The sequence below is a fragment of the Anabrus simplex genome, chromosome 4 (genome assembly GCF_040414725.1).
Source record: "Anabrus simplex isolate iqAnaSimp1 chromosome 4, ASM4041472v1, whole genome shotgun sequence".
NCBI classification, from domain to species: Eukaryota; Metazoa; Arthropoda; class Insecta; order Orthoptera; family Tettigoniidae; genus Anabrus; species Anabrus simplex.
In genome coordinates, this window is record NC_090268.1 from 201,734,650 (window position 1) to 201,759,914 (window position 25,265).

The following is a 25,265-nucleotide window of genomic DNA, read 5'->3' on the forward strand; positions in this document are numbered from 1 at the left end:
ATGAATATCACTGACTGGAACCTTGTAAGGCAATGAGGGAAATGTGACCGCCTCCTTGGCAGCCCTAATAGCTAACCTGTTCCCTGCTACACCCATGTGGCTTGGAAGTCCCAAAAACGTGATTCTGGTGCTAGCACTCCAAAACGCAGCCAGCAGGTTCTGGATTTACTGCACCGGAGGATGCTGAGGGAAACATACATCAATAGATTGTAGTGAGCTCAAAGAGTCCGTACAAAGCAAAAAATGCTGGCATTCGTTGGAGAGCACGTACCGCAGAGCTTCAAAGATAGCACAGAACTCTGTTGTGTACACACTATGGATTTCCGGTACAGAGAAAAAGAAACCTGTTATTATTGACAATGAACGGACAGCCTACTTTCGCTTTTGCCCTCGAACCATCTGTGTAAATAACTACAGAATCTGAATACAGGCTAACAACAGACAGGAAGAGTCTCCGAAAAATGGAAGGGTCAGTGTTCTCCTTTGGGGTGGTGTGCAGGTCCAGGATTATTTCAGGTCGCCATATTAACCACAAAGGTACATTCCTTGATCGTCTAACAAGACAAGGAACTGAAGGTACATACAAACGATCTGTAAATGCTACCAACCGGCTGCGTTGCTTGTGGATAAGCAGCATACAGGCGATGGTTTGCATTTCGAATATGCATGGAGAGCTTGGGTAAAGTGAATCTATTGTAAATGTGCAGCATAGGACAATAATATTTGTTGTCGCCTCAGGTGTAGAGGCAAGCAGGCCAATCAAGCTTGTATGGAATGCTCCCACTGGCAACCAAACTCCAATGTGGTAGATGCTATTCAGTCCCGTAAGAAAGCTTTGCCTTGCTGATTCATATGCTGCACTGCCGTAGTCTAAGTGGTGGTGATTATTGTATGTAGAGGAGCACAACTAGGCACTCATTCTCTATAAAACACTAAACAGAGACAAAAAAATAGAAGGGATCCAACACTTCGAAAACATGAAATTATCGGCCAAAGAAAGTCTAGGACCATGGAAAGCGTGAAAATGAAAGACTCCCAAGGTCTCACTAACCTAATACTGTCGAGGTCGGAAAGAACAAGAATTCACCACAAGATGTTGGATAGGATATATGAAAGTGAGGGGCATACGTGGAAGCAATGCCAGGACTCAGCGAAGGGCCCTATGGTCGCCAACCCATGCTCCGAAGTTAACAACACCTGGAGCCCCTTTTCGTTGCCTCTTACAACAGGCAGGGGATACCGTGGGTATATTCTTCAGCGCCCCCCTACCCAAAGGAGTAAAGAAAAAAAAAAAAAGGATCTGTCACTTCGAAAAATGCAGGCAAAAGGAAGACAAGAGCCATGAAGGGCATGAAAATGAAAGACTCCCTAGCCTCGAAAGCTCTAATACAGCCAGGGTCGGAAAAGAACAAGAACAAGAGTTGACCAAGGGAGGTTGGATAGGATGGATGAAAGAGAGCAGCCAGGCACAAGTAAGTGGAAGCAATGTCAGGACCCAGCTAAGAGCCCCATGGTTGCCAAGCCATACTCCAAAGTTCAGAGCCCCTGGGGCTCCTTTTAGTCACCTCTTATCTCAAGCAGGAGATACCGTGGGCATATTCATCTACATCCCCCACCAACAAGGGCTACCATGGGTGTTACTCTACCGCCCCCACCCACAGGGGGATTTTAACAGAGAGAGGTTGTTTCAAGATGTAAGAAGGCAGATGACTTCTGATAGTGGTAGTAGTGATTGTTGTTTTAAGGTTGTGGTGGTGATTTTTGATTGGGCAACCATCCTCTTATAATGCTAATAAGAGGAGAAAAGAGGGAAGGGGTCCAAAAACTTCAAAGAATGAAGGTATCATCCAAAGAAAGACAAGAGCTACAATAGGCACGGAAATGAGACTCCATAGGATTCTGAAACCTAATGCCTCCAGGGTCAGATAGGATAGATGAAAGTGAAGAGCCTGGAACAAGAAAGAGGAAGCAAAGCCAGGACTCAGCTAAGGGCCCGGATATCACTAACTCACGCCCCTGAGGTCCCTTTCATTCGCTTCTCAGGATAGACAGGGAATACCGTGGATATTATTCTACTATATCCACCCACAGGGGGTAAATACTATGGAGCTTAGGAACAGACTGTTGAACACCTTGTGAAGGACTACCCACAGAGGAAGAAGGTCTACCATGGATCTTTCCAAAATCTCAATGATGAGACTCCCTCAGTTCTAACTGGGCTGCAGTCACTAGATGCCAATTTATGATAGAGACTTCAAAGTCACACCAGAATCTTTTCTTCCATGTACTTTTTGCTATGGTAACATGTTTCTGTACATATATGATTTGTGTATTTTTGTTCCATATATCTTTAAATTACTTAAGAGCAGCTGTTCTGCCCTACGAAACTGAAGTTGCTATACAAACTGAATGGTCATGACAAGGACTCATTACTTCTGAATTATTTGCTTTGCGTTTTCCTTTTTCAATACTTTGTGGACCTAATCACAGATATATTGTAAACAATGACCTCTTCCTCTAAGCCTTCTATCCTCCACATGTAACTTACACAACATTCACAATTCTCCTGTCAATCCAACCAATAAATACAAATCATATTGAGAACAAGCTTTATTCATTTAAACTGTTGTATGCCTCTGAAAGTGGTGGTGGTGGTGGTGGTGGTGGTTGTACCGGGGGTACACCTTGTCCGGCCAGTTAAACTATAAAAGCTGGGCACTTTAGGGCAATACTGTCTTCTTCACTGCTCCAGCTATTTAAGTGCGGTGTGTACTAAAGGGGCAGGGGACGCGGGCGACGTTCGGAAGACCCAGCAACTCAAGGTAATGGCAGAATTTACATAAACATGTGATAGCTCCTGCAGATAGCTTGAGGTGAAGGTTTCAACCTCTTTACTTCAAGTAAACTTCTAAATGAAAATCCACAGCCTGTTTCCAGTCATTTTTAAATCTGGTGTGAAAATTTAAATTTATAATTCCACTTTTACAATACTGTAATTGTCTTTATTGAAAAGACTACATTAGACTATATTCGTGATACATGTTTTGTCCTCTTATGGGACATCCTCAGTCACATATACAAACATATACAAACATTGAAAATAAGGTGAGGACACATTAAAATAATGAAAAGTCTTTAAAACTTGTGACGCGGCGTGTTGGCGCCTTGTCAATCTTGAATCTTAAAATGGCGCAGCATGAACATGATATGAACCATGAAGTCCAGTTAAAACACAGATTAAATTGTTGTTATATGCGTAGAATTGCCCAATTATAAAACACGAGTGGCTATACAAATAAAATTATATGCACACTGTACGTAAAATAGTGTGATGATAATGCCACATTAAAATGGCTTCCTTGATTAGACGAAGAAGGTGGAGTTATGTTGATGACGCAAGTTAACTTGATTGTTTGTTGACAATATTGGGCCTAACAAAGAAAAAATTAAAATGAAATGGTTACTCAACTCCTTGCCCGTCCTGCGTCGACCACTCTACCTCAAGTATTAATGCTAACTGAGCGACGTCCTCGAAGGCCGTTGAGAACTGACTAGGAAAACGGTCTTCTTTCATCCTCAATAAAAGGGAATCTCAAAAATTTATTGATATGAACCTGGGTATCCTGATGGCCAAGGCACTACCGAAGGTGCATAAAGAGAATATACCTATAAGACCCATCATCAATTTCAAAAATAGCCCTACATACAAGACGTCTAGATGTATGCACAATTTAAAAAAATAAACATTATAGATTTGAGGATAACAAGTCTATTAAGAATTTCAAAGAATTTTGTTATCATACTAAAGATTTAAACATGCAATCGGACCAGAAGATGTATTCATTTGATGTCAAAAATATGTTCCCAAATATTTCAGTATCTAAAACGACAAATCTTGTAAAGAACAACCTACTCAAATACATTAACTTAATTTAAGTAGGCAAGAGGTAGCCGATTTTATTAATATCTTGGAGTTCGTCACCGCTAATAAATACTTCACCTTTAATGGTCAGATATATAACAGGAAGGTCTTCCCATAGGGAATTATGGTGGAAATTTACATGGAGTTTCTTGAAAATAATAAAATCAACAACATTAAAGGAATAACATGCGGGTTGAGATACATAGATGACAAGATTACAATAACTGATCACAGCATTACTAATGGAGAGGAGGTAATAGAACAATTAAATAATGGATTCACAGATTAAATTTTCTTTCAAAAGTGAAAATAATAAAGCGTTAAATTATCTTGATATTACAATTATTAATGACTCTAATAAACTTAGGTATAAAATATTCAGGAAACCCACTCAAACAGTGAACGTAATTAGACAAAATTCCATACACCCGATAACACATAAGAGGGCTTCCTTTTACAGTATGATGATGATGATGATTGTTTTAAGGGGCCTTACATCGAAGGTACATTGTACATAATGGAACGAGATGGACGACATAATATATGATATTTAAAATTATAAAAGGCATCCACTGACAAGAGTTAAAAGAAATGGTGATGAGAAAATGAGTATGAGATTAAAACAATCAGTGAATCTAATTTGCAATGCCTTATTTTCTAATAAAATAAGAGAAAATACAAAAAGAAAAAGAAGGAATAAGGCACTGCCTGGTAGTGCAAATATATATACATAATTTACAATACAAGTTAAAATAACACATTAAAATACGCAACACAAACTAAATGGGATAAAAGCACAATTGACACAAATACACTAGGACAAAGGACATCATTAGACATGATAAAACAGACCACTATCATTCATAAAGCGGATGACAAGGTCTGCTGACTGCTCGTCATTTCACAGGATAACGGAGATGGTACCCGGCAGGTAAAGACTATGGCAAAACCAAAGCCATAATCAGATGTCTCAGCTGAGTGCGAATATCACTTGCTGGAACCTTAAAAGGCAACGGGGGCAGTGTAACTGCCTCCTTGCCATCCTGATCTGCTAATTGATTTCCCTCTACACCCACATGGCTTGGGAGCCACATAAACGTGATTCTGTTGCCGGCATAAGAAAAACTGGCCAGCAGGTCCTGGACCCGCTGCATCAGAGGGTGCCGAGGAAAACAAGTATCAATAGACTGCAGCAAACTCAAGGAGTCAGTACACAGAAGAAAGTTTCGGCGCTCATTGGACACCGAGTACCGCAGAGCTTCACAGATAGTATAGAGCTCTGCTGTGTACAAACTACAGGTTTCCAGGAGAGCAAAAAGAAACCTATCATTGTTGAAACGAAAGCACAGACCACCTTTGTTTCTGTCCCTGAATCATCCATGTAGATGACGAGTGAACCTGGATATAGGCAAACAACGGACAGGAAGAGCATCCGATAAATCGAAGGGTCTGTATTTTCCTTCGGGCCAGTGTGCAGCACCGGGATTATTTCAGGTCACCATACTGACAAGGCAAGAAACCGAAGGTAGTGAAACAATCTGTAACTGCTACCCAAGCATATTCCAACCGGCCGTGTTGCTCGAGGACAAGCAGCGTACAGCAAGGTCCACTGCTCCACTCTCCTAATAGCTTGCTGGAATTGTCACTCTGTGACAACCATGCTGCGCGAGCTATAGTGCAGAGCACAATTGTCCACATATAGCGACGGTATTACTGCTGAACCAGCAGCAGCAACAATACGATATATGGCAATCGCGAACAGAGTGACACTAAGAACCGATCCCTGTGGCACTCCATTTTCTTGAATGTGGTATTGCGAATATGTCCTCCCTATTCGGACACGGAATAGACGAAGGGACAAAAATTTTGCAATCAATACCAGCAAGTTACCTCGGAATCTCCACTGATGCAGGACTGAAACGATACCATATCGCCATGTGGTTTCGTAGGCTTTTATTAAGTCAAAGAAAACAGCTACCAAATGCTGTTTGCGGAGAAACGCATCCTGGATAGAGCTCTCCAGGCATACCAAGTGGTCAGTGGTGGATCAAGCAGCTCCAAAACCACAAGAGTCCTTGTTTCTCCAGACACCACACAAGTCGACGATTTACCATCGTCTCAAATAGCTTTCACAGGCAGCTTGTAAGACAAATAGGTTCTTAACTTCCTGCATATTTAGGATCTTTGTCAGGCTTGAGGACAGGAATGACGATGTCCTCTCGCCACTGAGACGGAAAATCACTGTCCATCCAGATTCGGTTTAACACACGAAGGAGATATAGAAGGCTGTCCTCACTAAAGTGCTTCAACATCTGGTTATGGATGTTGTCTGGTACTGGAGACGTGTCCTTGCAAAACGCTAATGCGGTGTGGAATTCCCACAGGGTACGTTATAGTCCTCTGAAGCCTGAGTGGCAAAACTGAGGTGATGACGTTCTGCCTCCGCGAAATGGCGAGCTAGGTGGTTAGAAATCAAGAGTGGTTCAGTGACGATATTGCCTGCAATGGAAATTCCCGGTACCGAAGATGATCCATGGATACCTGAAATACGCCGAAGTTTAGTCCACACTTGAGATGATGGCGTTTGTGATGTCATAGACGATACATATCTCTCCCACGAAGCTTTCTTACTTTGGCGGATAAGGACTCGCGCCTTAGCGTGGAGTTGTTTTAATGTTATCAGGTTGGGCACAGTAGGCTGCCTATGGTAACATTTATGAGCTCGACGGCGGTCTTTGATAGCTGCTGCTATTGCCTCGTTCCACCAAGGAATTAGTTTTAGACAAGGAGTCCCTAAGGAGCAGGGAATGGACTCCTCAGCAGCTTAAGAATGACTTGGGTGATGTAAGTTATTTTCTCGCCGATGGTCCGACTGTTATCGTCGTTAAAGACAGCTAGTGATGTGTACTTTGGCCAATCAACATGTTTAAGAATCCATCGAGGGGGAGCCTTGACGGATTTACGTTTCAACAAAGTAAGGATGATGGGAAAATGGTCACTGCCACAGAGATCATCGTGTGTATTCCACCGAAACAGCGGAACCAACGTTCAGCTGCATAGACTTACGTCTATGCGAGAATATCGCCGTAATGTACACTTAAGTGAGTTAGTTCCCCCGTGTTTAAAATACATAAATCCAGCTCTGTTACTAATCTTTCCAGCTCTCGTGTCCTGGGGCAAGGCATCTCAGAGCCCCACGTGGGGTGATGGGCATTAAAATCGCCCAACAAGATGAAAGGAGGTGGAAGCTGATCTATAAGATCAGTGACATCATTTATGTTAAGAGGCTGGCCTGGTGGAAAATAAACATTACACACTGTTGCTATGACAGGCAGAGGTACCCGCACCGCAACTGCTTCCAGTGGGGTCCTTAGAGGAACCTCTTCGCTACAAGTATCAGAACGGACAAAAATGCCCTCGCCACCAGACGCCCGGTGGGCATAATATTGTTCTGTCGAGTATAGTCTGAAATTTCTCAAGACCGTATGATGAACAGGTTTGAAGTTGGTCTCCTGAATACAGACTATACTCGCTGCGTACTCACTAATGAGCTGACATAACTCGGAAAGGTGCCTGTCATAACCGTTACAATTCCTCTGTAACAGTGCCATAGTGTGGTCTATAAAAGGAGGGTTATTGTATGAGTGACAAAATGCTCGCAAGCCTAAACTCTATCAACATCCGTAGATGTAGATGACAGCGCGACATACATCCCATCATCAACAGACGGCGGGGATGCCGCCCAGAACTTTGACGCTTTTCGGGGGCAGGCAGTTCCCCTACGAGGAGAGCGCGCAGGTTTTGGAGCAGGAGTACCTCCTGGCGCAGGCTCATACCCTCTAGTTGGGGGGCATGACTTCTCCTTCATAGGGGAAGTGCGAGAGCGCTCAGCAAGGGCGCTCTTCTTTGCTGCCTTCTTTTATGGTTTAGACAGGCTCGGAGATGGATTCAAAGCCCTGATCCACGATCCCACCTCCGACGGATGGGGCACGGCTTTCACCGACATCTTAAGGGGGGAGAGACTTAGCATTCCTCCCTTGCTGTGCTGGCTGCGGGATGTACGGCATCACATTGCAACGATAAGTTGTTACTTTGACTTTCTCTGGTAACATTGACAACTTGAAAGAGACAATGAAAGCACCAGTGGCAACGTCTTCATCGTTGACGTTGCGCGTAATGCGCCGGACGTGTGTCACGCCACGGTTCTTCATGTCTTCCATCAACTTGTCCCAACCTTCAAGCTTTTACTCTTTGCGACGTTGCTCTGAGGAGCAAGAGTTGCCTTGGGCGCAGCGATCAGTGCAGCCGATGATGTTGTAAATGACGAACCTGGAATACTCTGAACTATCATGCTATAGTCAAGTGTACGGGTAGATGTATTCATGGAATTAAACTTACGGCACACTTCCTGGTAGGAAGGACCATACAGGGTCTTGATCTCCTGGATCTTCTTCTCACTCAGATATGTCGGACAGTTCCGATCCCGAGGAGAATGAAAACCGGAGCAGTTAGTGCACTTGTACAGAGTTGTGCACTCCTCCGCGCCATGAGCTACTCATCCACACGTACCACATACAGACTGATTCGAACAACGAGATATCATATGTCCGAATCGCTGGCATTGATAGCATCGCAGAGGAGGCAGTTTGTACAGTCTCACATCGCAATGATAAGTTGTTACCTTGACTTTCTCTGGTAACCCTGACAACTTGAAAGAGACAATGAAGGCACCAGTGGCAACGTCTTCATCGTTGACCTTGTACATAATGCGCCGGACAAGTGTCACACCATGGTTCTTCATATCTTCCATCAACTCGTCATCAGTGTTCAAAATAAGGTCGAGGTGAAAGATGACTCCTCGAACCAGATTCAACCAGTTATGCTCCTCCACTTTGACAGGAATGTCACCAAAGTGGTCGCACTTAAGCAACTGATCAGCTTGCAGTGCTGCACCAGTCTTCAAAAGCAAACTACCGTTGCTAATTTTCTTGAGGTCCTCAAGTTCGACATAGACGCCTTCAATGTGTCTATTAAAAAGGATCGACTTTACCAGCTTAAAAATATGCCCATCGGTTCTGGTAGCGATCAGAAACCTAGAGAAGCAGGATCCCATTCCTTCACGCTGTGTATGTTCCCAGGGAGTTGAACTTCTCAGGGAACCAAAAGTTAAGGACTTCGGTGGGGGACCACCTTGAGAGGGGCGACTTCGTTTGGAAGCCATGCCCGAAAACTTCCTCCCCGAATGCCACCCACTTCGATCAGGAGTCTCTGTAGGCAAACCAAGCAGCCAAGGCAATACCCATCCGGTCATAGCAGGTACTTCCCGGGGTCCGATGTTGGACGATGCCTAATTCGGGATGACTGAGGCAATGAGCACTAGGACTCCCTTCCTCCAGTCACCCGCGATGGCATGTACCCCATAATGTGTACAGAGCACTAAATATAGAGAAAAAAAGAATAAATAATTAATAATAATATGTCCTTCTGGCATTCGGCTGTGTGGAAACCTGTGTTGTCAGGCGGATACTACTGCCCAGGTACATGGCGCTCCCACCTGCAAGATTCCTGGGTGGTCATTTGCGAGCTTTTGAGCGTAATCACACACGGAAGAGGCCCATCTCCCAGCAGCACGCACTTCATCAATTTTGAAATGGTCTACATCTGACCCTGGGAATAATAATAATAAAATAAAGAGGGGACCATGGCCACATGACCCTTTAAGTCGCCTTCTACGACAGGCAGGGATTACCTGTGAATGTATTCAACCCCTCCCATCCGCAGGAGGTCCAACACATTATACCAAACCGCAATCCATGTCCGCGCCTAAGTCGCCCCTTTTAGTCAACTCATATGACAGGCAGGGGTACCACGGGTGTATTCTACATGTGCGTCCCCCACCCGCAGGGGTTAGTGTGTTTGGTCCGTGAGAGGTATTTTATTTAACTCAAGTCCGCCTGCAAGCCGGTTAGGACCCTCCTATCCGCCACCTGGGACGTGTCACGTGGGAGTATCTCTTCTCCCCCCTGCTACGCCAGCGCAGTAGGTTCAAAGTTTTACAGTATGATTTACAAGGCTCATAACATACCCATGTCAGAAGTAGATCGTAAAAATGAATTGGGTACTATTTATATTATAACTAAAGGTAACGGGTTGAACAGGCAATTTGTGGACAAAATTATTAGCAAAATCAAGAAGAAATCATTTTCGACATTAACCAAGGATACTAAAAAGAAAGAAGAAAGTTTCTCCCTTTTCACCTACAGTCACAGTAAAATCTACGAAATCATGAATGTTTTCAAGAAACTTAATATGAAAGTTTCTTTCAAGACAACCAACAACAACGCTCATCTTTTCTATAATCAGCACACTATCAATAACGGTAATAGGAAATTTCAGATATCAGGAGTTTACAAATGAAAGGGCCAGCAATGTTCCACCAGTTATATCGGAGAGACAGGCCACAATTATAACATAAGGTATAAGGAACATGTTAATATGTCAAACTACGGCCGATTCATGGCATTCGGTTCTCATACGGTCAATACCAATCATACATTCACAGATATAAAACAAGACCTTCAAATTCTCCAATTAAGTAGGAAAGGGAATCTATTGAATATTTTGGAGAACACAAAAGTTTCTTTCAAGACAACCAACAACAACGCTCATCTTTTCTATAATCAGCACACTATCAATAACGGCAATAGCAAATTTCAGATATCAGGAGTTTACAAATGAAAGGGCCAGCAATGTTCCACCAGTTATATCGGAGAGACAGGCCACAATTATAACATAAGGTATAAGGAACATGTTAATATGTCACCCGATTCATGGCATTCGGTTCTCATACGGTCAATACCAATCATACATTCACAGATATATAACAAGACCTTCAAATTCTCCAATTAAGTAGGAAAGGGAATCTACTGAATATTTTGGAGAACACTTTTATAAATATTGATAAAAAAAGCAACCCAATTTATAATCTGAATGAAATATCGGAGGAAATATACTTTTCGAGGAGATAACCATTAAATTCTTTACATGAAGGCGCATGAGTAATGCATGACCTTACACCTCTCCCCTTACATCGAACTTCCCTCAACCACCCCTCCTAGTCAGTCCTGAACAGCCTTCAAGGACGTCACTCAGTTTGCTTTAACACTTTTAGTGTAGAGTGGTCAATGCAGGACGGGCAAGGAGGTGAGTGACCAGATGGGCATTCAGTTTACATTTCAATTGAATTTTTCTTCAGTTCACTCAAATTTTTTCTTTTTTTAGGCCCATACTGTCAACACATAATCAAGTTCAACTTGCGTCATCAACATAACTCCACCTTCTTCGTCTAATCACGGAAGCCATTTTAATGTGGCATTATCATCACACTATTTTACGTACAGTGTGCATATAATTTTATTTGTATAGCCACTCATGTTTTATAATTGGGCAATTCTACGCATATAACAACATTTTAATCTGTGTTTTAACTGGCCTTCATGGTTCATATCATGTTCATGCTGCACCATTTTAAGATTCAAGATTGACAAGATACCAACACACCGCATCACAAGATTTAAAGACTTTTCATTATCTTATTTTAACGTGTCTTCACCTTATTTTCAATGTTTGTGTATGTGACTGAAGATGTCCCATACGAGGACGAAACATGTATCATGAATATAGTCTAATGTAGTCTTTTCAATAAAGACAATTACAGTGTTGTAAAGGTGGAATTATAAAATTAAATTTTCACAAATTGATACTTGGACAATACGGGCTCTAATATGAAATTTATTACATGCAATAAATCAGGTGGTTTAAATGTAGTATTTTCGGCCAGTCTGAGGACTCTGTTCTATTCCCTACTGGGAATTCTGTAATGTAAGAGAACAAAGAGTGATTACCCTCTGTTGATTCCCATTCAACTTCATATGGGGGTGACTAAAGTTTGATGATGATGATGCTTGTTGTTTAAAGGGGTCTAACATCGAGGTCATCGGCCCCTAATGGTACGAAATGAAAGAACAAAAATGTCAAATTCATCTACACCAAAAAAAAAATAATAATAATAATGTCACGAAGAATGAATGATTGACATGAACCGAACAAAAATAAAAATAAAAAATAAAGGAAACAAACAAACAAAATACAGTGGATCAGACTCAAACAAAGATCATACATAATTGATTACTGACCAAGGGACCACTCATAAAGCACAATGATGCTTGATATCTAAAGGGGTGCAAAATCCATGTCTAAGGCCCCACAGAATGGTACATGTCGCGAGTAAAGTAGAACCATGGTATTTGTCATGATGGGGTACTAATCAAAAGTAGCGAAGACTCATGGTGTTCCACACAAAATGGTACTACTCACAAGTATTGTACTTCGTACAGGTAACGCAAACCTATGGTGTTTCTCACACAATGGCGCCACTCATAGCCAACGTAAACCGATAAGTTTCCTCACCTAGGTGTACTAACCACAGGGACTCATACTATGCCATGGTGTTCCTCACATAGGGGGTACTGATCACAGGTAACACAGACCCACGGTGTCGCTCATATAGTGATACAACTCACAGGCAACGCCCAGACCTGCGGTGTTGCTCACATGGGTACGACGCACGGGTACTGTAAACCCACAGGAGAACCCCCTCTTGCTGCTACTAATCACAAACCTATTTAGTACCTAATATAGTGGTACTACACGCAAGTACAGGCAACCTATGGTGTTCCCCATGTGATGGTACGAATCAAAAATAGTTTCATGGTTCTAATTCAATCATCCCTTGGTCGCCCCTTTCGTCGCCTCTCACGACGGGCAGAGGATTCCGAGGGTGTATTTTTTGTCTGCGTCCCCCACCCACAGGGGGTAAAGAGAGAGAAAAAAGAAGAAGAAAGAAGGGGTCCGTCACTTCGAAAAACGAAGTAACAGACGAAGAAAGGCAAGGGCCACGAAGGGCATGACCCCCTAGGCCTTGAATGCTCTAATACCGTTGGGGTTGGAAAGAACAAGAGTCGACCAAGAGAGGTCGGATAGGATAGACTAAATTGAGGAGCCTGGCACAAGTAAGTGGTAGCAATGCCAAGAATCAGCTAAGGGCCCCGTGGTCGCCAATCTACCCTCCCAAGCTGAGAACCCCTTTGGCCCCTTTTAGTCGCCTCTTACAACAGGCAGGGGATACCGCGGGTATATTCTACATGTGCGTTCCCCACCCACAGGAGGTGGTGTGTTTGGTCCGCGAGAGGTATTTTATTTCCCTCAAGTCCGCCAGCAAGCCGGTTAGGACCCTCTATCCGTCACCTGGGACGCGCCACGTGGGAGTATCACCTCTCCCCCGCTACGCCAGCGTACTAGGTTCGTGGTCGCCCCCTTTGCATATTGTCTACGGCCAGTTACAACCAACCTTTACTTTTGTCATTAAGGCCATTTAGTATGGGCAAAAATGCCACTGTAAATCTATTGTGGTGTGTAGAATTGAGTCTGGTGTGAGTTCCCTTGAGGGATAGAAAGTTATAAACTGTTGAGCAAAAGACAAGCCCACCTCGAGGTTACGTTTTGTAAATGCTTTAATTAAGAGCAACCGATAGGTTGGAAGTGCGCAATTATAAAATGATGCCTCTGAGAGGCTCGACGATGATATATAGTTGGAGTGCAGACTCCTACAAAGGGTATTTTCCTGGACCTTTCCGGCTCTTATAAAATTTTGTACCTGCCAAGAGCAATCCAGCTCTTTTCTGAGGAAATTACTATTTGTAATTCTCTCAAGATTTTTACCTGATTTTTAGGACTTTAAGTCATTATTGTTGGAGCTGACGAGCTCAAATTGTTATGGTTCTTTCAGACTTTCTATTTGTCAATTTTAAATTAGAAAAAAAAAAAAAAAAAAAAAAGGAAAGAAATGATATTTAAAAATTTGTTGTGTTAAGTTATGCTCTAGTTAATTCCTTGTCTGTTCATTCACTCCAGCCTCTTCTTACACACTATAAACCACGGAAATCCCGTAACTGTGGTGATTATTTATTCTTTTTTTGCTAGTGGCTTTACATCACACAGATACAGATAGGTCTTATGGCGACGATGGGGTAGGAAAGGCCTAGGAGTTGGAAGGAAACGGCCATGGCCTTAATCAAGGTACAGCCCCAGCATTTGCCACGTGTGAAAATGGGAAACCATGGAAAACCAAATCAGGGCTGCCAACAGTGGGATTCAAATCCACTATCTCCCGGATGCAAGCTCACAGCCGCGCGCCTCTAACCGCACGGCCAACTCGCCTGGTGATTATTGTTTTAAGAGGAAGTACAACTAGGCAAATCATCCTCTATATAACACTAATCAGAGAGTAAAATGGAAGGAATCGGACACTTCAAAATATGAAGGTATTGGCCAAAGGAAGGCAAGGGCCATAAAATGTGTGAAAATGAAAGACTCCCTAGGCCTTGGAGTCGGGAAAAGAACAAGATTTGACCAAAGGAGGTCGGATAGGATAGATGAAGGTGAGGACCCTGGCACAAGTAAGTGGAAGCAATGCCAAGACTCAGCTAGGGGACTCATGGTCGCCAACTCACACTCCTAAGTTGAGGGCCCTTGGGGTCCCTTTTAGTCACCTCTTACGACAGGCAGGGGATACCGTGGGTGTTGTTCTACCTCCCCCACCCACAGGGGGGTGCCTCAAAAAACTAATTTTTTTTTTAACAATTGGCTTTATGTCGCACCGATAGAGATTGGTCTTATGGCGATGATTGGAGAGGAAAGGCCTAGAAGTTTGAAGGAAGCGGCCATGGCGTTAAATAAGGTACAGGAATGGGAAACACGGAAAACCATCTTCAGGGCTGCCGAGGCTGGGGTTCAAACCCATTATCTCCCGGATGCGAGCTCACAGGTGCGCGCCCCTAACCGCACAGCCAACTCCCCGGTGAAAACTAAAATAAACAGTCCATAAATCCTTGCCTAATAACACAGTATCAAACTGCATTGTAACATCAAAGAAGTACAGCAAGAGCAAAATAGGGTACTGAACCAAGAAGTATATATTAATAGCATTTGTATAAAATGATCAAGGATAGCGTTTTTAATATGTAAATTAAATCGTGCATCAGGTCTGATAAAATTGGTACTTCAGGTGGTGATTATTGTTTTAAAAGAAAATAAAACTGGGCAACCGTCCTCTATTTAACACAAATCAGAGGAATAAAATAGAAAGGGTCATGCAGATTCCCAGTATGGATTGGTCTTTTGTGGTAGTACATCCAAAAAGCAGCCTTTCTAAGCTAAAAATAAACAATTCAAATAACAACTAGCATTACGAACTCAGAATCATGAAGTCATATGAAATTAAAAATCATGACAAGTAGGCTACTGTGTATGTTCATACACCTATACTGTAACCTTCCACATCATAAGGAAAATATGCAACGCTACCATTACTGCAGTGATGTACCATGGAACTAGGGAGAAGCTATGTAAGGTGCTAAAGCCAAACAAGTCAACATTCCCACAAAATATTCTCATGGCACTTGGATAGCCCATTTCAGACAGTTATTGGCATACGACCCCATTCACATTAACAATATTAATTCTGATACGTGGTGGTGGTGGTGATTGTTTCCAGAGGAAGTACTACTGGGCAACAATCCTCTATTAAATCTAATCAGAGAGAAAAAATTGAAGGGGTCCATCACTTTGAAAAATGAAGGTTAGCCACAAAAGACGTTTCTCGGGTACCAAGTTTAAAAAACTGCAAACAGCTAAGTCAAGGCAAGTAAAGCTGTCTCGATAACCCATTCGCTCTACCGCAGTTTCTTTGCCGGCGCAAAACCAGTCCAGGTCTCTCCAGCGAGCTGGGTTCCTTTGCCTGCGTGAAAGTGAGCTACTCCAGCAAAATTCAAGTCACTTGGTTGACATATGCGCTTTAAGCCTCCTTTTCTTCGAGTGGCGGGGTGACAGCTGTTGGCCTCGCTTGAGATTCACAGCATCTTACGGCAGGGAAGCAGCTAGCTTGGGTACACGTTAGTTATAATAACTAACACTCGAAGTGTTCAGCGCCACACCCCAGAGGCTACAAGAAAAAAATAGTATAGTCACTTGCACCTAGTCTTGCTAATGAAATCAATTGTAATAGAAGTATTTATTTCATTTTTAGATTTCAAGAGTTATGAAGTTTTCAGAAGCAATTCATTGATGGCACGTGTAGAGGAAGTTTTTTGATAGACGTGGAAAAATAATTAGTTTGCCAAGCATGAACATAGAGCCAAGCGCGAAGTATAAACAATTTTGTATTTGGTTGCTCTCTACGAGTGGGTTTTCCTGTAATGGTGGTATATTGTGAATTTTTGTTGCATTCCTCTCGGATTATAGGTGAAGTTTTCACAAGTTCTGTGGCATTCTTCATGTATATAACAGCAGTATACATCGTGAGGAACATTTTCTCTCATTTGTCGTAACTGTACCCACACACAGTAAGCGATTGAAACTATAAAACTCCGGCAACAGTAAAATACCTGCTAAATTTTGCTCATTTCTGTGAAAACCACGACTGTAAGTTACTATTACGTAGCGTCAGTGGGTGAATCTGTAAGTAAATTTTTTTAAAAAAATTTGCTGTAGCTTAAGTTATGGTGGTGCCGTCACTGCTGTGAAAACCAATTTGGGAATATATGCGAGTATGTGGTGGAAAATATTCTTATTCAAGTGAGTTATAATTTCATTTCTTCAGTTCATTGGCTGATCTGTTTGCGTGTCATATTTCCGTTTAGATAACGAGCGAGTTTATAAAATAGTAATTTTAGCTTTAGAGAGAGTGGTGGGGCTGTAAATTTTTTTTTTGGCAGAGCTGGGAAAACGAATGTGTTCGCCGCACGTCACTGGGAACAAACGAGTGATAATGACCTTTAAGAGAGGAGGTAGACAGGCAGCAAGGTGTGTCATATACTTGGATGGACATCCAACAGAGTTAAATTTAAATACCTGGGGATCACATTGGAGGAACAAGCATTTAGTTTCACAGCACACATCAAAGAAAGAGTAAGCAATGGTAAGAGCCACAAGTTACATGAAATGTTTACAAAATTTTCTCTATTAAAACAGTGCTAAAGCAATTTAGAGCCAAAATAGCTCCAGTAATAACATACGACATTAAATTTATTTTGTAAAACCTAACAACAAGCAACGTAAAGGTTGTGAAAAAAAGTAAAAACAGCATTTCCAAAGAGTACAGTTGAATTCCAACTTTATCTTCATATTGTGATCTTTCCTACTTTTATAAACACCATTCAAACTTATTCGTCTACTAATGTCATTCCACGCCAACTCTCCGCTGTAAGCAATTCAGTAAATAAATATGTGAATCTAAACAAATCCCGTACCGTAATTCACGCAAGCCTAACGATTTAGGTTCACTATTAGTTTCCTTAATCTAATAAGACTGATTTACTCCCAACTTCCAACATAGGAATGAATAAAACTGGCATGTCACCACCTATCATTGACATTAAATCCAGCTCCATGGCTAAGTGGTTAGCATGCTGACCTTTGGTGCGCCGCTCCCCGCGTTCGGGGATTATAACCTTCATTGGTTAATTCCAAAGGCTCAGGGGCTGGGTGTTTGTGCTGTCCCCAACATCCCTGCAACTCGCATACCACACATAACAATATCCTCCACCACAATAACACGCAGTTACCTACACATGGCAGATGCCCCCCACCCTCATCAGAGGGTCTGCCTTACAACGGTTGCACTCGGCTACAAATAGCTACACGGAATTATTACTGACATTGAATCATAATCAGTACCGGTAATCACTTACCCTATCTCTCTCTCTTTTTTTTAAAGCATACTCTACTATGTTACTATATTGAAGCGACATTATTGTTAAGGACTGATCACCACGTCCTATTCTTTGCGTGCATAAAGAATTAAAAATCACAAACATAACCTCCTATTTCGGAAAGCAATCTCCTAAACCTTAGAAAATGACGGGTCAGGAATTACAGTACTTCATTAACAGCTAACCACTCACCGAAATTGTATTTTACTTCTTCGAGGAATAAATTATTGAACTCAATGTATTACGACCTACAACTGATCAACCTGAAAGAACAGCTGATCACTTCAGTTGAAGCGCGAACAGCGTAAAATTCCCTTCACGTAATAAAACAAAGGGCTCCCGTGCTATTCCTGCAGATATTTTGATTTCTAATAGAAATCAAGCAAGGGGTCAGCATTGCCGGCTATTGGGTTAATTGATCATCATCGTATTTAGAAACTTTCCAAAGTAAGTGGAAAAAATGAATCTCACAATATTTATTATCAAAGAGGGCCCGTGAGCAAATAGGTAAGATTTGTTCCCAGAATCAATTGCCATGGACACCAGTGTAAACAATGTTGGATATTTCATTGGTTATATTGCTAACAAAGAACTGCGAAGAGATCTCGAGCAGGAAATAATTTTCATGCGGTATGTACTTTCATATGAATTTCGGCAAATGTTTAACATGTTAATCGTAGAACTAGTACATAAAACGGTTTGGACGTTAAAGTGAAAGATTATACTTCTGATTGAGTTGTATACACTCGCTTGTTTCAAGTTAATAGTAGAAATATCATTCAGAATCTGGGCTACAGTTCCCATTCTGTACCTTTACGTACTTAAATAATAAAACCAGCATAATGGCTTTATGCGCTGAAGTTATTCGCCTGCTGAAATTTCAGGTCTGTCAGTTGGAGCATTCCCGGAGAGATATAATCTACCTGATAGCCGCCCCAATTAGAGAATCAAAAGATCGGCCTCCTAATCAATTCATATGAACTTTCTTTATATATATATATATATACGATGTTTGGATTAAGCAGAGCTTACTATTGTCACCATCAGGCAGATTGTCTATTTCAGATTTTATTTGAGAAAGAAAATCCAATACATGCATCTTCAAGTTAGGGAGTACCTACAAGTGGTGTCTTACAATCGCCAATTAATTTTTTAACGCTGAATTCGCTATGGTCTGGATAATAGTGTCTGAGATTTTGTTTATTTTCAGGAAGTTCAGCGTCTCCTTAGGTATAGTCCCCCTCGCGCCAATCACAAGGCCAATAACTTCCCATTTTTTACTTTATTTTTTCTTTCGTCCCGTATCGAGAGTATCCTAAACATTGATTGATTTTTCTGTGGCGCTTTGCTAGGTACCCACCCGCACGTCTGAAATTATTTGCAAAAAATACATTTTACGATACCGGTACCGTACTTGAAGTAAAGAGAGGAGAATGGTGGCGATGATTATTGTGTTAAGAGAAAGTACAAATGGGCAACCATCCTTTATCAGCACCTATCAGGGGGAAAATGGAAGAGGTCCGACACTTCGAAAATGAAGGTATCGGCAAAAGAAAGATAAGGGCCACGAAGAGCGTGAAAATGAAAGACTGCCCAGAACAAGAGTTGACCAACGGGGCTCAGATAGGATAGAAAATTAGGGGCCTGGCACACAAGTATGGCAGAGAGGAGTGATCATTCATTCAACGTTGCCATGGACCCACGAAGTAAAGCTGGGAAATGCGGCCGCCATTGTTCTTGTTTGTTTGTTATTGGACGGCTGTGATCATATTGTCTCCAATAGAGCTCGCATCATGTGTGGCCATAGGGCTACCACATTCGGTGATAACAAGAAAACCGCGAAGTATATATTTGTGGTGTGTGTGTGTGTGTGTGTTGGGGGGGGGGGGTTAATGTAGTAGTAGCTTTGTTTGACGTAATGGGGCTAGCTACTGCGACACACTCGACGTTAAGCCCCTGACGGGCGTACTACGAAGCACGCCGAAGATTACCGAACAGCGTATTAATACTCTGGTTCACTGGCTTCATTCTTTGGGTACCGGTAGTTGAGATTGAGAACGAACTAACAGATCTGAATTGAACTATTCTATCCACCGCCGTCTCGATCCTCTTCGGCAGTGGTTTGTATCTCAATTCAAAGCCAGATTACGCCGTTCGGAAATCTTCGGCTTGCTCCGTAAGTGTTCGGCGATGAAGCCGTAGTACGCCCGTCAGGGGCTAAGGCTTATGAGTGATGACACACGGAGCGCCGGAGCGGTTTTTGCCGAGTCGGCCACCGCCTTTGACTGATACACAGGGCAGTTTGTGTCGACAGTGAGAAAACACACGAGCGCGACGTTAGATGAGCCAAGGCAAACAACAATTTTCAGACCACAATACAGAAAAAAACATAGCTGACGTACCGCGCCAAAAACTGACATAGCGAGAAGCAACCTAATAATAAAGTATGAATTGATATTTACCAAAGATGCCGCGTAAATTTAGCTGAATGTATGCGTTCAATCTATGGCGCTAGATCGCGCAGTCTTCCAAACGCTCGCTGCGCCGCTAGCAAACGACAGGCCGAATCGGCAAATCTGCCGCCTGTCGACGAGCACCGCTGTGTCCGTTTTATCCCATCTGATACAATAGAGACATGCGCTGACTCGGCAAAAACCGCTCCGTGTGTCGTCAGCTTAATGTCGTGCGCCGCTTGAAATCAGCCGTGTTATAATCCCACCGGACCACTTCAAAGGTCGTATATTTCAGTTGGCGCCTTCGTTGACATATAGTTTCACATATAGATCTGCATGTCCCCAGGACCTAAACCTGGTCCTTTACATGCATGTATCTGATTTTTTTTTAATTAAGGAGAGAGAAACTCAGCTAAGGTACGGTAAGTTTCTTCTGACGTTAAAGATATTCGCTATCGGGGAGAATCGTATCCGGTCATATATAAAATACATGATCAGAATAGAATGAAGTAAATTGTTAGGTCCTATTCTATCCTCTTTGGTCCACGGCTAACTAGATTACGCTGCGCACCAGTGAGCGATGTATCACGTAGGCCGTGGTGAAGTTCGAGCCGCCATGTTGGCTCTCTAATCTATCTTTCACGAGATGGGTGCGAAATATTTCTGTTTACCGATATGAATTCATTTATTATATTATTTTAAAGAAGAAGGAATAGTGACAAACAGTAGTTGTAGGCATTGTTATTAATATCCTAAAACGATCAAGAAGGAGAAGTAGAGATTGTTATGTATAATATACTGTACAGGTATAATACAGTTGCAGAGCTTGCGAGACGTGTTTGTAGCATCCAAATCAAAGACAAGTTTCATGCGATTTTTCAAACGGGCGCCAGACAACATCATTGTTGATTTGATTAAGGAAAATGAAGCTATATGACCAGCGAATCATTCAAATCTACTTAAGATGTAGCTGGTGCTTGGTGTTTTTAATACTTAGCTGGTACTCGGCTATGGAGGTGTTTGACTGGATTACTGGTTCCGGTTCATTACATTTTCTCTTATAGTAAAGAGGAATTTTCCAATTGCAGACCACCCAAGTGACAGCTTTCTTGTGCATCTAGTAGTGATTGCACTTCACCAGTCGTCACCATCTACTTGTAAGCAGGTCCTGGACATTTGAAAGCAGTAGTCTGGGTCAAGTCCTCTTCTCTCGTGGGTGTTGTTAGTAGAATACATCCATGGTATTCTTGGCCTGTCGCGAGAAGCAACTAAAGGGCTCTAGATTTGGGAGTGTGGGTATGTATCAAACCTTCCCTCTGTGGGTGGGGCAGTATAACAACACCCAGAGTACCCCCTGCCGTCGTAAGAGGCGACAAATAGGGGCCCCAGGGGCTCTCAGCGTGGGTTGGCGACCACGTGGCCCTGAGCTGAGTCCTGACATTGCTTCCACTTATGCCAGGCTCCTCACTTTCATCTATTCTATCCGACCTCCCTTGGTCAACTCTTGTTCTTTTCAGACCCCGGCGGTATTACGTATGGAGACCTAGGGATTCTTTCATTTTCATGCCCTTCGTGGCCCTTGTCTTCCTTTGGCCGATACCTTCATTTTTCGAAGTGTCGGATCCTGTCCATTTTTTCTTTCTGATCAGTGTTATATAGAGGATGGTTGCCTAGTTGTACTTCCTCTTAGAACAATAATCACTACCACCACCACATCATTAAAATTCACATGTATTTGTGGAGCTGTTCTTGATAATACAAAAAATTTACTTGTTTTTCTAAGAACTTCTCGTATTCCGTGAAATTGACCTTGAAACTCGTGTGGGCAGCTTCTGATTATTAACTGTCAATGCGGAAACATTGGTGCTTGAATTAGTGCTTGTAAGTTCATTCAGTTAAATGGAGAAGTTCCCCTTTCTCTTTGTCCCTTTCTGTTTGCTGTCCAAATTGCGTTCCATTGATGTTGGAACTAACATAGTTACATTGTATTTTGAAAAAGTATTTTTACTTAAACAAATATGTCACAAGTATAATTTTGCGGATTGAGTGGTAATACGCACCATGGTATGGCAGTTCCGTTCAAACTTAAAATAAATTTTAGGAAGACTGGTGAAATCTCTAGTTTTTTGGGGTGTCTACACCACTGCATTCTTTATGGGACCGCTTTCCACATGTAACCCAGCGGAACCACATCTCATTTCTACAAAATTCTCCACAAACAGAGCAAATTTTGTATTCCAGGTCGTCTTTCATCCGCCATTGGATCGTATTGTCGTCATCCTCACACAGCAGCTCTGCTGCTATCAGACAACTCCCCCTTCAAGTTTAACGTGATTTCTTAACACAATAGGCCCATTACTTTTCCTCTGAATTTTCAAGGCATTTTCAGATTTTCACTTCTGTAACTACTCCAATTTTCCTTTCTTGGAGTAGCTGTTAGAAACCTACGAGTATTGTTTCATTACTCCACTCAATTTCTGTCATTTAGACTAGTTTGAAGGTCCAGGAACAGGTGAAATAACTGCTGACGTTTATTCTTATGTTACACTTGAAGGTCCAGGCATTTTTCACTGATTACGAGCTCTGACCTGTTTCATTCCATTTGGGGCAATTATTCAAGAAGGGCTTTGCACAGTAGAAATTCCTGTTGCATCCACATTGTATATTTTAGTGGCAAGGAAGTTGAATTCAATCATCAACATTTTAAAAGTTGAATAGAAAAGTTGCACTAAGTTTACTTCCTTTTAGAAGGCCAACAACCTATTCAAGCTTGTTGCTTCTGGTTTGCATAACTTAAGGCTAGTTGTAGCCAGACTTTTCTAGCTTGTCTTTTGTCTCGTGAAAAATTGTTTACGATGGAATTTCTTTCAACATATTCAAATTATAAACCCCCCTGTGGGTGGGGGCGGTAGAATAACACCCACAGTATCCCCTGCCTGCCTGACTAAAAGGGGCCTCAGGGGCTCTAAAGTTTGAGGCGTGGGTTGGCGACCACGGGGCCCTTAGCTGAGTCCTGGCATTGCTTCCACTTACTTGTGCCAGGCTCCTCACTTTCATCTATCCTATCCGACCTCTCTTAGTCAACTCTTGTTCTTTTCTGACCCCGACGCTATTAGGTTTGTGAGGGCTAGGGAGTCTTTCATTTTCATGCCCTTCGCGGCCCTTGTCTTCCTTTGGCCGATACCTTCATTTTTCGAAGTGTCGGGCACCTTCCATTTTTTCCCTCTGATTAGTGTTATATAGAGGATGGTTGCCTAGTTGTACTTCCTCTTAAAACAATAATCACCACCACCACCACCTCAAATTATAAACTGCTCAAAACAATTACGGGAATCAGGTGAGATATCACACAATATGCATATGATAACGTATTTTATTCAGATATTGGTTGCAGTTGTAATTTGTGTGTGATACAGTACAATATTTTGCCGTCTCAACTCTTTACTCGAGGTTTACATGGCGTTTACTGAGAGCGAGGCACCATGGGGGCTACCATAATAGTGAAAAAGTCATTCTCGTTGCCCTCTAATATGGTGCGTGATCGCCTCGGATGGGCAGTACAGTTGCACACCTGCATGTCATGGACGGTATGAGGTTATCAATCAGCTCTTGAGGTATATTTGGCCATTCTTCCATAAGTGCAATATCCAGCTCTGCAACCATTGTGGGAGGTGCTGGTCTGGCTGCAATGCTTCTACCAAGTGCATCCCAGACATGCTCAATTGGGTTTAAGTCCAGTGAACAAGCTGGCCATTTCATTCGTTCAACCACGAACCTACTGCGCTGGCGTAGCAGGGGGAGAGGTGATACTCCCACGTGGCGCGTCCCAGGTGGCGGATAGGGGGGTCCTAACCGGCTTGCCAGCGGACTTGAAGGAAATAAAATACCTCTCGCGGACCATACACACTACCCCCTGCGGGTGGGGGACGCATATGTAGAATACACCCGCGGTATCCCCTACCTGTCGTAAGAGGCGACTAACAGGGGCCCAAGGGGCTCTCAACTTGGGAGTGTGGATTGGCGACCACGGGGCCCTTAGCTGAGTATTGGCATTGCTTCCACTTACTTGTGCCAGGCTCCTCACTTTCAACTATCCTATCCGACCTCTTTGGTCAACTCATTGTTCTTTTCCGACCCCGACGGTATTAGAGCATTCGAGGCCTAGGGAGTCTTTCATTTTCATGCCCTTAGTGGCCCTTGCCTTTCTTCATCTGTTACTTCATTTTTCGAAGTGAGGGATCCCTTCTTTCTTCTTTTTTCTCTCTCTTTACCCCCTGTGGGTGGGGGACGCAGATGAAAAATACACCCACGGTATCCCCTGCCAGTCATGAGAGGCGACTAAAAGGGGCGACCAAGGAATGATTGAATTAGAACCATGGAACTACTTTTGTTTCGTTACCATCACGTGGGGAACACCATGGGTTGCCTGTTCTTGCGAGTAGTATCACTATATTAGGTACGAAATAGGTTTGTGATTAGTAGCAACAAGAGGGGGTTCTCCTGTGGATTTCCAGTACCTGTGCGTCATATCCATGTGAGCAACACCGCATGTCTGGGCATTGCCTGTGAGTTGTACCACTATATGAGCGACACCGTGGGTCTGCGTTGCCTGTGATTAGTATCCACTATGAGAGGAACACCACGGGATAGTGCGATTCCCTGTGGTAAGTACACCTAGGTGAGGAACGTGAATGGTTTGCGTTGGCTATGAGTGGCACCATTGTGTGAGAAACACCATAGGTTTGCGTTACCTATACGAAGTATAATACTTGTGAGTAGTACCGTCTTGTGTGGAACACCGTGAGTCTTCGCTACTTTTGATTAGTACCCCAACATGACAAATACCATGTTTCTACTTCTTCGTGACATGTACCATTCTGTGGGGCCTTAGACCTGGAATTTGGACCCCTTTAGAAATCAAGCATCCTTGATTAAGGACTGTGCTTTATAAGTGGTCCTTTGGTCAATAATACTATTATTTATGACCTTTTTTGAGTCGGATCCACTGTTTTTTTTTTGGTTCATGTCCATCCATTCATTTTCCATTAGGCCTACCTTTTT

General features: G+C 42.7%; 1 protein-coding gene across 6 annotated transcripts in view; it reads right to left on the reverse strand.

The window, feature by feature from the left end:
* Positions 1 to 20,346, reverse strand: part of mEFTs (elongation factor Ts, mitochondrial) — an 85,013-nt gene extending 64,667 nt beyond the window's left edge. The window contains exon 1 of one of the 6 annotated variants that reach the window (XM_067145314.2): positions 20,214 to 20,346. Coding sequence is in view for 1 of the 6 variants with exons in the window: in XM_067145311.2 (XP_067001412.2) it covers positions 17,731 to 17,856 (126 nt within the window). In the remaining 5 variants the exon portion in view is untranslated. Of the gene's footprint in view, positions 1 to 17,453; positions 17,581 to 17,608; positions 17,629 to 17,730; positions 17,870 to 17,943; positions 18,088 to 18,572; positions 18,660 to 20,213 lie in introns of those variants that run through there. The other 5 variants (XM_067145315.2, XM_067145312.2, XM_067145311.2 and 2 more) reach the window with 5 other exon arrangements.
* Between the last annotated feature and the right edge of the window lie 4,919 nt (positions 20,347 to 25,265).